The 13,907-nt window shown below is 47.6% G+C and overlaps 1 protein-coding gene across 1 annotated transcript in view; it reads right to left on the reverse strand.

Annotated features, from left to right (window-relative positions):
* Positions 1–10,289, reverse strand: part of LOC122552179 (adhesion G protein-coupled receptor E3-like) — an 87,393-nt gene extending 77,104 nt beyond the window's left edge. The window contains exon 1 of the mRNA XM_087983112.1: positions 10,084–10,289. Within this exon, the coding sequence (XP_087839238.1) occupies positions 10,084–10,111 (28 nt within the window). The 5' untranslated portion in view covers positions 10,112–10,289. The remainder of the gene's footprint in view (positions 1–10,083) is intronic.
* Positions 10,290–13,907: the final 3,618 nt, after the last annotated feature.

Below are 13,907 nucleotides of genomic sequence, written 5' to 3' on the forward strand. Positions count from 1 at the left end.
GTTTATTTACAATGTTAAAAATCACACAACTCCAGGTTATAGTCCAACAGGTTTAATTGGAAGCATACTAGCTTTCGGAGCGACGCTCCTTCATCACCTGAAAGCTAGTGTGCTTCTAATTAAACCTGTTGGACTATAACCTGGTGCTGTGTGATTTTTAACTTTGTACACCCCAGTCCAACACTGGCACCTCTGAATCTTGTTTATTTACCCTCATGATTTTATAAACCTCTACAAGGTCTCCCCTCAGCCTCCAACGCTCCAGGCAAAACAGCCCCAGCTTGTTCAGCCTCTCCCTGTAGCTCAAATCCTCCAACCGTGGTAACATCCTTGTAAATTTTTTCTGAACCCTTTCAAGTTTCACAACATCTTTCCGATGGCAGGGAAATCGGAATTGGAAGCAGCATTCCAATAATCGCCTTGCGAATGCAAGATGGAAAATCTTTGAATTCCCATCTCCTTTGAGCAACATTGAAGTTTTGCACTTCCAATTATTTATACGTTTGAAGAGAAAAAGAAATTGCAGGAGGTCTGAGTCCTTAATTTCATTCATGAGATATGAACGTTATAGTCTGGACCACTGTTTGTTAACAGCCCTTGAGAAGGTGAAGTCAAATTGGTCTTCCAGCCAGCAACACCCCCGAATGAGCTGAAAACAATTGCTGGGCTATTTCACGGAGCCATCGATGTGCTTCACGACACCCAGTAACAGAAAACATGGTCTAAACCTTTGACCCAAAGTTGCTCAGCGTTGCCAGTTTAGCGGGTCAGTGGTGCAAGCTGACATACAGAGGGGTCTGGGCATACATGTTCACAGATCCCCGAATGTGGCAACACAGGTGGGGGATAAAAAGGAAAATAGCACGTTCCTCTTCATCGGCCAGTGCATCGAATATAAAAATTGTCAAGTTATGTTACAGCTGTAGTTGGGCCAGATTTGGAATATTGCGTGCAGTTCTGGTTGCTTTGGGAGAGGGTGCAGAGAAGGTTACCAGGAGGTGGCCCAGTCTGGACGGTTTTGGTCATGAGGTGAGGTTGGATAAACTCGGATTGCTTTCACTGGAAAGATGTCTTGATAGAGGTTTACAAAAGTATGTGAGGCATAGATTGGGGGATGGTCAGAGGCTTTTTACCCCAGAGTAGGCAGGTCAGCTATAACAGGGCACAGATTCAAGGTTGAGAGGGGTAAGTTTATGGGAGAACTGCTGGGAAAATGTTTCACACACAGAGGGCAGTGGATACCTGCAATATATAACCAGTGGAGGCAGGCATGTTAGCAATTCTGAAGGCGCTTTTTTAAAAAGAATCCCTACAGTGTGTAAGCAGGCCCTTCAGCCCAACAAATCCACACTGACCCTCCAAACAGCAAACTACCCAGATCCATGCTCCTACATTTACTTTGACTAATGCACTAGCCTACATATCCCTGAGCACTATGGACAATTTAGCATGCCCGATACACCCTGACCTGCACATCTTTGGATTGTGGGAGGAAACCTGCACAGAGAAAGTGCAAACTCCACGTAGACAGTCACCTAAGCTGGATTCAAACCCAGGTCCCTGGCGCTGTGAGGCAGCAGGGCTAACTACTGAGCCACCGTGCTGCCCACATCTTAATAGACACATGAATGTGAGGTGAGCAAGGTGATAGATAACACACGTGGGCAATAATTAGCAGGTCTAATTAAGGATTAGGAGTTGGCACAGGCTTGGTGGGCCGAAGGGCCTGTTCCTGCACTTCATTGAATTGTATTGAATTGTATTTGGCAGGGTCGAGCACGTGTCCCCTCTCAGCTAGGACCACTGTGAATGAACTGCACTCCTGTGGTGTTAGACAGGCTGTCATTAATGTTGGTGAAGTTACATCCATGTAGCCTACAGTGACATCTCAGGTCAGCGATAGATAATAACAAGCTTGAAAGGTTGCTGTTAACACTGGTCACACCAGTCCTTCCCCACCTATGACTTGCATAGTTTGCTGTTAGGTGACAGAAACAGGGTCACTGATTGGAATCCAAGTCCTATGAAGTCAGCCCAGGAGTTTAAATTCAAGTGACTAAGTCAATCTGGAATGAAATGTTAGCAGGCTCATACATTCAGAGAAACCCTGCAGTGCAGGTAGAGGCCATTCGGCCCATTAAGTCTACACCGACCCTCCGAAGACCCACCCAAACCCAGCTCCCCTATTCTACCCCCATAACTCCCCATTTCCACGGTCAATTCACCTAGCCAGCACATCCTTGGACACTGCCGACAATTTAGCATGGCCAAACCACCTAACCTGACTATACTTGGGCACAACGGACAATTTAGCATGGCCAGTCCACCAAATCTGAACATCCTTGGACACTACAGACAATTTAGCATGGCCAATCCACCTAACCTGACTATACTTGGGCACAACGGACAATTTAGCATGGCCAGTCCACCAAATCTGAACATCCTTGGACACTACAGACAAGTTAGCATGGTTAATCCACCTAACCAGCACATCCCTGGCCACTACAAACAATTTAGCACAGCCAATCCACCTAACCTGCACACCCCTGGACACCAGACAATTTAGCATGGCCAACCCACCTAACCTGAACATCCCTGGCCACTATAAACAATTTAGCATGACCAATCCACCTAACCAGCACATCCCTGGACACTACAGACAATTTAGCATGGCCAATCCACCTAACCAGCACATCCCTGGACACTACAGACACTTTAGCATGGTCAATCCACCTAACCAGCACATCCCTGGACTCTACAGACAATTTAGAATGGCCAATCCACCTAACCAGCACATCCCTGGACACTGCAGACACTTTAGCATGGCCAATCCACCTAACCTGAACATCCCTGGACACTACAGACACTTTAGCATGGCCAATCCACCTAACCTGAACATCCCTGGACACTACAGACACTTTAGCATGGCCAATCCACCTAACCTGAACATCCCTGGACACTACAGACACTTTAGCATGGCCAATCCACCTAACCTGAACATCCCTGGACACTACAGACACTTTAGCATGGCCAATCCACCTAACATGAACATCATAGAATCATAGAATCCCTACAGTTGATCCACACCAAACAGCATTCCACTCAGACCCATCCCCTTACCCCTGCATCTCCCATGGTGAACCCACCTAGCTGACACATCCCTGAACACTGCGGGCAATTTAGAACGGCCAACCTGCCTAACTTGCACATCTTTGGACTGTGGGAGGTAACCCAAGTACCAGGCAGAAACACATCCTTGGACACTACGGGAAATTAAGCATAGTCAATTCACCAAACCTTCATGTCTTTAGACTGTTGACACAGTTGTAAAATCTGATCTAGTTTAGAGTGGGGGTGATGGTGGGGAATATGCCATCTTTACCCGTTGGTCAACATGTGTCCCACAGCAGCATGATCGATACTCAGTTGCCCTCTGAAATGGCCTGGCAAACCACTCAGTGGCATTCTGGGGCAATAAGGGGGGATAGACGGTTACGTGTCTGGGGGAATAAATGTTGTCAGTGCCAGCCATACCCACATCCCAGGGAAGGATCTGAATATAAGGTTGAGAATTTGATGGGACCATGTTTTGGAGGATCGTCACAGAGTACGAGAACTCCCGTTAGTCAGCACTTCTCCTTGAACCTACCCTCAGTTCATCTCGAAACACCAAACGGACACAAACTTTAGGAGCCCTCAACCAAGATGGCTACACCCTGCCCCAGCAGGGCAACACTTCACCCAAGATCCAGAGGCTGCCAGACCAATTAAAGAAGGAACACAATTATCCCATTCCCAAAATTAAGACATCCCGAGGCATCACACCGAAACCGATGAAGTACTCTTGGAGATGCAGTGAAGGACAGGAAATGTGACAGCAAATTCATGCACAGCAAGATCCCACAGCGTGGCGTTGGCTGAGGAAGACAGTGTGGCCCTTGGGAAAAAAAAAGCATCTGTGTCCGTCTGAGAGAGAGGATGCAGGGGAGGTGATGTCTGCTGACAGACACAGAAAACAGGAGCAGGTGCAGGCCATTCGGCCCTTCGAGCCTGCTTTGCCATTCTATATGATCACCCAACTGGTCATCCGACTCAGTCCCCCATTCCCACATTCCACACCCCACAATGCCCTCTGAGCCCTTGAGAACAAGATCTTGCAACTGAGAACCCTGACACCATCCCTCTCCCTTAGCCCAAACCTAGAAACTGTAACTCCAGCGCTACCGTCAACCCACTGATCCTCACAAACTTGCCTCACTCCTTTGCGCTCCGTGATCGTTAGTTCTGGCAGAGATCACTACCTGCCCGGTGGCACTGCCCGAGTGCTAGAGATGCCAGCCTCTGACGGGCCAGACGTTGTCACCCGTAAAATGTCATCGCCGCTGCTCTGTCTGAGTCACGGAATGACACAGCAGGGAAACAGATCATTTGGTCCAATGTGTACATGCTTCCATCATCCCAACTGAGCATGTCCCACTGGCCCATATCCCTGTAAACCTTTCCTGTTCATGTACTTATCCAAATGTCTTTTAAACGTTGTAACTGTGCCCTGCATCCACCACTTCCTCTGGCGGTTCATTCCACACACGAACCACCCTCTGCCTGAAAAAATTGCCCCTCACATCCCTTTTAAATCTTTCCCTTCTCACCTTAGAAAATTAATTTTGGACTCCCCCCACCCTCGGGAAAAGACCCTAGTCGTTAACCCTATCCATGCCCCTCATGATTTTATAAACCTCTATAAGGTCACCCTTCAACCTTCAACGCTCCAGTGATCCAGGCAGTGTTTCTGGTCAATCAGAGGCCAGTCACTGCCTCCGATCTGGGCACTGACACAGTACAAAGCAGTGGCAGGACTTTCTTCCATGTGTTTTCAACAATTCCCAGTCTGACCTGCCAGGCTGCAACACAATCGGAGCGTGAAGGATAGAACAACAGATTCCTGGCAACGCTCCACAGACTGGAATCCGAGGGAGGGGGAGAGGATTAGATGATTTTGTAGTCACAGAGAGTGAACTGCAGACTGCCCTGAGTCTCTCCCAGCTCACTGTCTGATTCCCCTCTGTCCCCCTTCCCCTAGCCATGTTTGTCCCCACTCTGTGCCTGCCTGCCACTGGTGAGCAAAGCAGCCACAGCCATGGCTTCTGCTCACTGCCGCTTCCTTGAGAAATAATCGGCTCTACATTCCCTGGAAATCCTAAAGGCAGTCCTGTCACATTGTGATTGAAACAGCTGCCTCCATTGTTTAACCCTAACTGAACCCTGGGGTTACAATGGACCCACTGGACCCACCGTCTTAGCACTGCGGCTACAGGAGCTGGTCAGAGTTGACTGGCAGACTCGTGCTCCCCTCTGCCGGATGCTCTGTCCACCATCCAGCCTCATTCGGAGAGCTGGTGCACTTGCCCAAAGGAGTGCAAGTCAAGAGTACCTTCCACACAAAGCAATCTGCTCTAACAACACCCTTAGTCAGAGGCAAGAAGCCTGCAGGTGCTGGAGTCCCAGGTAGACAGGCAGGAAGCTGGAAGAATACAGCAAGCCATGTAGCATCAGGAGGTGAAGAAGTCAACTTCTGGGTATAACCCTTCTCCATCTCCTGATGCTGCCTGGTGCGTTGTGTTCTTCCAGCCTTCTGCTTGTCTACCTAACAACATCCTTACCAGTACAAAAACACCCTCGACCTCTACTACCAACCCCCAGTAGCAGCAGCGGTGAGCTCTATCTCCAAGGTGCCCTGCTGGGTAACTCAGTGACCTGTCTTCAACAGCACCTGCCAAATCTGTGACCCCTTACCCCCCTCAAGAAACAAGGGCAGCAGCTACACGGGAACACTACCTCCGAGCCATTCACCATCCTGACTTGGAAATATATCGGCTGTTCCTTCAGTGTCATTGAGTCAAAATCCTGGGACTCCCTTCCCAATAGCATTGTGAGTCAACCTACCCAAAATGGGCTGCAGCGGTTCATAGAGTCACAGTGTGGAAACAGGCTATTTGGCCCATCAAGTCCACACCCACCCTCCGAAATGTAACCCACTCAGACTCAATCCCCTACCCTATTACTTCACATTTCCCCTGACTGATGTATCTAACCTACACATCCCTGAATACTACGGGCAATTTAGCATGGCCAATCCATCCGAACCTCCACATCTTTGGACTGTGGGAGGAAATCGGAGCACCTGGAGGAAACCCACGCAGACATGGGGAGAACGTACAAACTCCACACAGACAGTCACCCGAGGTTGGAATCGAACCTGGGCCCTTGACACTGTGAGGCAGCAGCCACCATGCCATGAAGAAGGCATCTCACCGCCACCTTCTCAAGGGGAAACTAGGGACGGGCAATAAATGCTGAGCCAGCCAGCGATACCCACCTCTGATGAAATATAAAAACCGCTGATCAATTAAGGCTATTGTCTTCTCCTGGCTAATTGCTCTGGCTAATTGTAGAGCAGAAAATGCTGTTACTTAGATATTCATCTCGTCTCGGCACTCTCTACTGTAAGTTTCCACCATCCAAGTGATGTTTCAGAGTGGAACAGAACCCAAACGGGATTTCTGATCGAGATCTGAAAGGGCTGCATGTTAAAAAGGTTACGCAGAACGCTCCGATGACTGCCAAATCTTTGTGCTGCAGTTTCGTAATGAGTGTGTGGTTTCTTTACATTTTGCTGGGTGACTACACCTGGCACCATGCGACAAAGACTCTCAGGTCAGCCCGGTTCACATCGCGCTCCTATACAAAGCCTTGAATCAACCCACTCAAACCAACTGACAAATGCTTATGTTGCACACAGTCCGTCTCACCCGAACTGCAGCCCTTACCCCTTCCATTTTGACCCAAATTGTCCTGAATTGCATCCATGCATTCCCCTCACCTACTCCCTGTGCTCCACATTGCACAATGTTACCACTCTCGAGATAACCTGAGTTCCTCATTGGCCTCATTGGTGACTATTCGTTGTCTCCCCCCCACCACCACCAAGATCAAACCCCTTCACAGACTTAATATCATCATTACCCTGACTGACCTGGGAATACAACGTTAAAAATCACACAACACCAGGGGTAGTCCAAGAGTTTAATTGGAAGCACTAGCTTTATGAGCACTGCTCCTTCATCAGGTGGTTGTGGAGTATAAGATCGTAAGACACAGAATTTATAGCAAACGTTTACAGTGTGAAATTATATATAGAAAAAGACCTGGATTGTTTGTTAAGGCTGTCATCTTTTAGAATGAACATGTTGGTTTCAGTTCTCCAAATCATGACCTGGGGATAGTAGAGATGGCTCAAACTGGTCCAAATTCTACTCAGTTGGAAAGAGGGGATTTTAGCCTGAGCCCAGTCACCATCTGTGGTACCTGTTAGGAAATGGACATCTTGAGGTTTCAATAGGTGACAGAGTTGGGATATTCAGTTCTTACAGTCATAAAGGTCTACAACACAGCCCTTCAGTCCATGGAGTCTGTGACAGTCAGAAACAACCACCTATCCATTCTAATCTTCAGCAGTTCATCCACAGCATTCTCTCTACCGTAAGGTTAGCAGTGCGAAATCTGATGATAAGAAACAGGAGTAGGAGTAGGCCATTCGGCCCATTGAGTCTGCTCCCCCATTCAGTCGGATCATGGCTCCTCAAGCACATGTTCCTTCCTGAATAATCAATGTTTGAACGCAGCAAGTCTTGGCCGACGATGGACAATTGACAAATGAGTTTCAATTGAGCATCTCCGACAATAGAGACTCTACACCTGCGACACCCAATGGTTGGAGGTTGGGAATTGTGCACTGAGTGACTCACTGTTAAAGTTACACAGCACAAAGTCAGGGGAAAGGCAGACTACACTCCACAAGGCTGTGTGGGGGCAACTCCAACAGCACTCAACTTCAACACCATCTCAGGGAAGGACACCAATTTGATCAAAGTTCTGCCTACATTTACACATTGACTCCCTTGGTTACCTGACAAAAGTACTACCTAAGATCAATGTACCGAGGCTTATTGAATAGCAGCTCCCAGAGGCACAGAAATATAATTGCCTTGCCACCTCAATGTTCCATTTGAAGTCACCCGCCATCCTGATTTGGTAATACTTGTGGTTGTCTCATCATAACCAGTTCCAAGTCCCAGGATTGTTTCACCTCCCCTCCCCTCTCCCCACCAACCTCCTGAGGGGTGATAACTGAAGATGCTACACAAAAGCCACAGCGATGCCACATCCCAGCAATAAACTGTCGTGTGGGATAATCCGACACTGGGGTCAGGTAAAGGAGGGTGAACCAAAAGTCAGACGATAATGGGAACTAGATTACGGGGTTGAAAAACCTGAGCTGGTGGAATCCCATCACAAAATATTGGCCTGAAAACGCAAAGTGTTTGAGTGGGATGGGGTAACAGCAAGTGCATCAAAACACCAAAACTATGCTTGCTGCTGATGCTGGGTACTTCCACTCAAAAATGCATTTACCGCAGGATTCAAATAAATTAAAACAGCCTCTGATGTGGTCACCTGCCATCGAGAGGTTGTCATATCTGACTTTATGACTCAGTATTGGAAAATTGCGCTGGGTCTTTGTCTATCAGTTGAGTCAATCTGATAGCTACATGAGCGGATTGTGCCAGTCACCGCTAATATAGAACAGGAACCTGGAAGATTGTATCACTGCTTTCATGGTACTTTACAAAGCAAGATCCTTTCTTGTTGTCCCATATCAGCGTGGACGGCCTGCTACATTCCTCTTCCTGTACCATTCAGACATTTCCTGAACATTTCCAGGAATAGTTTTTTGAATCGACATTGAGGACAGAACTCAATGTTCCACACTTTCCTGCTGCAGATTATACTTTAATATCGCATACAGCTACACAGTTTGTTTACTGGTCTCTGCTCCTTTACCCACATATTTTCAGTCTTTTCGTTGCCATCTGGCTTCATCCCGCTGATCTGATCTTTCTTTCCTCCTTTTGCTGTTCTCACCATCACTCTCTCCTTTTGTTCTGCGTCTCTTTTCTTCCTTTCGCTTTTCCCTTTGTCCACGCTTCCCTCACACTCACCGCTCCCCCGCATTGCTTCACTTTCATCAGCTTTTTCTCACTACCTCCTGTTTCTCTTGGCTCTTTATCTCATTCTTTGTTTGCCTTAATCCTTTGTCCTTTGTTTCTTTTACATTCCTGCTTCATAATCTGCCACTACTAGGTGTGTGGGTGTGTGTGTGTCTCTGTGAGTGTGGGTGTGTGTGTGTGTGTTTATGTATGTCTGTGTGTGTGCATATATATCTGTGTATGTGTGTATGTGCATCTATGTATGTGTCTGTGTGTGTGTGTGCATCACTGTGTGTGTATATTTGTACGTGTGCGTATGTATGTGCATGTGTATGTCTATGTGTGTATGCATGTTTACGTATGTGTGTCTGTGCATCTGTGTGTATGTGTGTGTGCCTGTGTATGTGTACCTGTGTGCATGTGTTTTTTCTGTTGTGTCTGTGTGTATGTGTTTTTCTGTCGTGTGTGTGTATGTTTTTGTGTGTGTGTGTGTGTTTATTGGATTCACAAAGTTAGCTGAAACTCCAGCACAGGACTGAGAGGGTGCTGCTGTGTCTGAGACGTTGGAACTTCATCCGGCAGAAAAACAAATGTTTATGAAAGATGCTTGGAAATGCCAGCCTTTTCTCTCTCGAGTTACTCGCTCATTACAAGAAAGCAACTGACAGGAGCTCAGAAAACTCCCCGATGCTGGGTGTAGGTTGACCAGTTTCAGCCATCCAGTTGGAAACCCCATGACTGTTCTCCCTCATAAACGGTGATGCCAGCTGGCACAGAAAGCCCCCAGCCTTACCCTCCGTGAACAGGAGAGACGAGTGGCAGCAGTTGAAAGAGCACACACGGTAACATTAACACAACAAACCCGGGTACTCTGACCCTTGTCACTGTACCGAATGGATGAGTGCCAATACAGTGATCGTTGATCAAGAAAAGCAAACTCAGGAGGCAAGAGAAAGGACGAGAGGGAGGTGAGAGATAAAGAGCAGTGACTGACAATTAGACTATACATTCAATGTAACGTCGGCTTGTAACTTACCTAAGGAAATCAAGCGACTGGGTGCCATGAATGAGTGTTGCTGCCCACTTTCCTTATCAAAGCAGTGAAACGTTCCTGGACAGCAGTAAATAAACTCTCTCTCTCTCTCTCTCGCTCGCTGTACTGTCTGCAGACTGCTGGTCCCTCTTACAGCTTTTGTACACTCCCCACAGAACCTCTCTGTCACGACCCTGCACACATCTGCCTAGACTGATCATGCTTTACAGTTCAGTGCCTTGCCAATGTGACTCTAGCTCCCTCTACCCACTCAGTCCTAGCCAATGACAAACCGAAAGAGTGGGGGGGGGGGGGGGGGGGAGTGCCTGACTTACACACACACACACACACCCACTGCCGCCCGCAGCTTTTAGCGATCGGGAGTGAGTCACTGTTTATTTTGGTTGCAGCTTGTTGCAGGGATTCCCTGAACACTGAGTGGAAAGGACAGTATTCAGGTGCAATATTCACCGCGTCCCAACCCTGCTCAGTTCCCAGCTGATTTGCAAGTTCCCCTCCAGGCTTTTCAGAACCTGTGCTCAGTGCCTGGAGTTCTGACTGTGCATTGTGTGAGGGTTTTAACAGCCAGCAGCAATAGAACAGAAGGCAGTGTGAGGGAAGGCTGCCGTGGATGTCGAAAGGGAGTTGTGTAAGCATCTGCGTGGAGGTGATGGACACCTGGGAGACCTTTCAGTTGCAGAGGGACATCACAGGCTTATTGTTTCTGCCTTGGCTGATAATTCCACTGATATTGAGAGATGTGATCACACTCTAATACTCACACTAATTTAGGCATAACACAAACAAGAACTCCCCAGCTTTGGCATCCCCCTTCATATCAAACACCAACACCCTAAACAGTGCTGCACTCCCTCAGTAACACACTCTGACTCTGGAGTGGGAACTGAACCCAGAACCTTGTAGTTTAGAGATGAGAGGGCTATCCATGTAGCCACAGCTGACTCGAGTTAACTCAGCTGACTCTATGATGCAGTTGTAGAGTCATACAGCACAGGCACAGGCCCTTCGGCCCAACTCATCCATGCCGGCCAGGTTTCCCAAACTAAACTAGCCCCATTTAGCCCATATCCCTCTAACCCTTTCCTATTCATGTACCTGTCCAAACCTCTTTTAAATGTTGTAGGTGTACCTGTATCTACCTCTGGCAGTTCATTCCATAAATGCATCATCCTCTGTGTGAAGAGATAGCCCCTCAGCTCCCTTTTAAATCTTTCTCTTCTCACTTCAAAATTATTCCCTCTAGTTTTGGACTCCCCTACCTTTGTTATTCAACCTTACCTATGTCCCTCATAATTTTATAAACCTCTATAAGGTCACCCCAGTCACGCTTCAGTGAAACAGGTCCCGGCCTATGCAACCTTATCTTATAACTCAAACCCTCCATTCCCGGTAACATCCTGGTCAGTCTTTTCTGAACCCTCTCCAATTTAATAACATCCTTCCTACAACAGGATGACCAGAACTGAACACAGTACTCCTGAAGAGGACTCACCAACATGGTGTACAATCGCAACATGACATCTCAACTCCTACTCCCAATGGTCTGAGCAATAAAGGCGATTTTGTCAAACACCTTCTGAACCACCCTGTCTACTTGAGATGCAACTTTCAAATAACTATGCACCTGAACTCCCCTACATTAACTGTATAAGTCCTGCCCTGGATTGCAATACCTCACATTTATCTGTATTAAACTCCATCAGCCACTCCTCAGCCCATTGGCCCAATTAATCCAGATCCTTTTGTAATCTTAGATAACCTTCTTCGCTGTCCACTATCCCACCACTTTTGGCAAACTTATTAACCATGCTTCCTATATTCTCATCCAGATTGCTTGTATAACCGACAAACAAAAATGGACCCAGCACCAATCCCTGTGGAACACCGCTGGTAATAGGCCTCCAGTCTGAGAAACAACCCCCTATCACCATCCTCTGTCTCTTGCTGTCAAGCCAATTCTGTGTCTAATTGGCAAGCTCTCCTAGAATCCCATCTGATCAGATGGGATCAGTCTACCACTCACAACAGGGAGATAACTTTGGCTTTGGGCGTAGAACATAGAACACAGAACAATATAGCGCAGAACAGGCCCTTCGGTTCACAGGTCAGCACAACATCGAGGGCCAAAGGGCCTGTTCTGCACTGTATTGTTCTATGTTTTAACATTGCATAGACACATGGGAGAAATTGGATCCACCACAACTATGACTTCCTGCCCATTTTCAAATTCAGTGACTTCAATGAACCATTTAACAGCCTCCATTTACACAACAGCCCAAGGTTAAAATTACGTGTCGTCGTTATATCACAACCCAGTTTTAAGAGATAACCTTAAGATCTGAACCATCTGCCAGGACTCGAGCTCCAGAGGCTGTAGCACTTTGCTGATGGGCTGCAACACTGTAGAGATGATGTCTTTCAGGTAAGCTGCTGAACTGAGGGCACTCTTTCAAAGAGGATCTCTCCGCAGGTCTCCGCGGTGTCCTGCTCAGTCGGTATCCCTGAATCAACGTCGACAGGCCATCTGGCCACTGTCACATCACTGCTTGTGGGATCTTGCTGTGCTAACCACGCTACAGCAGAGCTGGAGACTTTTCGGTGAGTCGACTCTAATCTTTTTTGGTGAGGTGCTCAGACTGTCGCGGAAGGTGCTATCTAAATGCACGCCCGACTCTTCTCTCTTTACGGGGGACCGTTTTCACCCCCTGCCATCGAACAGTCAGTCATAGAGTCAGAGAGACGTACACCACAGAAACAGACCCTTCGGTCCAACTTGTCCATGCCGACCAGATATCTTAAATTAATCTAGTCCCATTTGCCAGTACATGGTCCATATCCTTCCCAACCCTTCCTATTCATATACCCATCCAGATGCCTTTTCAATGCTGTAATTGTACCAACCTCCACCACTTCCTTTGGCAGCTTGTTCCATACGTGCACCACCCTCTGTGTGAAAACATTGCCCATTGGGTCCCTTTTACATTGAAACCGAAGAGTCTGTCTTTCACCAGCCTGTACCTGCTTCCCTTTTACCCCCCCCCCTCTCCATCTCCCTCCACCCTCCTCCATCCTGCCCCATCACTGGGAATCTCCATAACTGGAGTGGTGATGTCTACTGAACACAACAGACAGTCCTTATATGCCTGCCCCAGTCTCCAAGTTTGCGGCCTGGTTGAAATTTAATACAGGACAAGCCGGTCTCTAGGTTACCTCCATGGGCCGGGACTCCACGGGTATAAATAGATCCATCAGCCTGGATATTAATAGAGGGTTGCATTAACTGGGACTCTGAAAGATCTGAGCAACAGGCTTGAAAAGACTTGTCTGTAAATTCAACCAATTCTTACTCTACATGCAATGGAATCTGTTCCAAATAAATGCCATCAAAAATTCCAAAGAAGCCCCCCCCATGTCAGTTCTGGATGTGTTGTAATTCAGTGGCTCTGCCCATTGGCTGCTTACCAAGGACAGATGAGAGAAAGGAATAGTTTTGAATGAGCGTAGATGCGTGTCGGGGTAAGTGCGACTCATCGAAGGGAAAGAGCTGGGGTATAATGTACAGCAGGGGAGGGGGCACTGGCGAGTTTCCTTGGTCATAGTGTAGATGAGGTTAGGGGGGCATTATTAGATTTTACTGATAGGCACCAGCATCAGTTTGTGTTTCTGCTCACTCAGTTTGCACAGACCGCTCGATATGGAGAGCGGGCAAGCCGCTGAAGAAAAGGCTCCTCTGTTCAACTGAGAGACTGTGTTGGAAAGTGACCAAGAGTGAACCAAGCAGCCGGGAACTCCATTGAAGGACTGCA

The sequence above is a fragment of the Chiloscyllium plagiosum genome, unplaced genomic scaffold, assembly GCF_037043375.1.
Source record: "Chiloscyllium plagiosum isolate Xiang-an unplaced genomic scaffold, Cpla_swu_hap1 HiC_scaffold_45, whole genome shotgun sequence".
NCBI lineage: Eukaryota > Metazoa > Chordata > Chondrichthyes > Orectolobiformes > Hemiscylliidae > Chiloscyllium > Chiloscyllium plagiosum.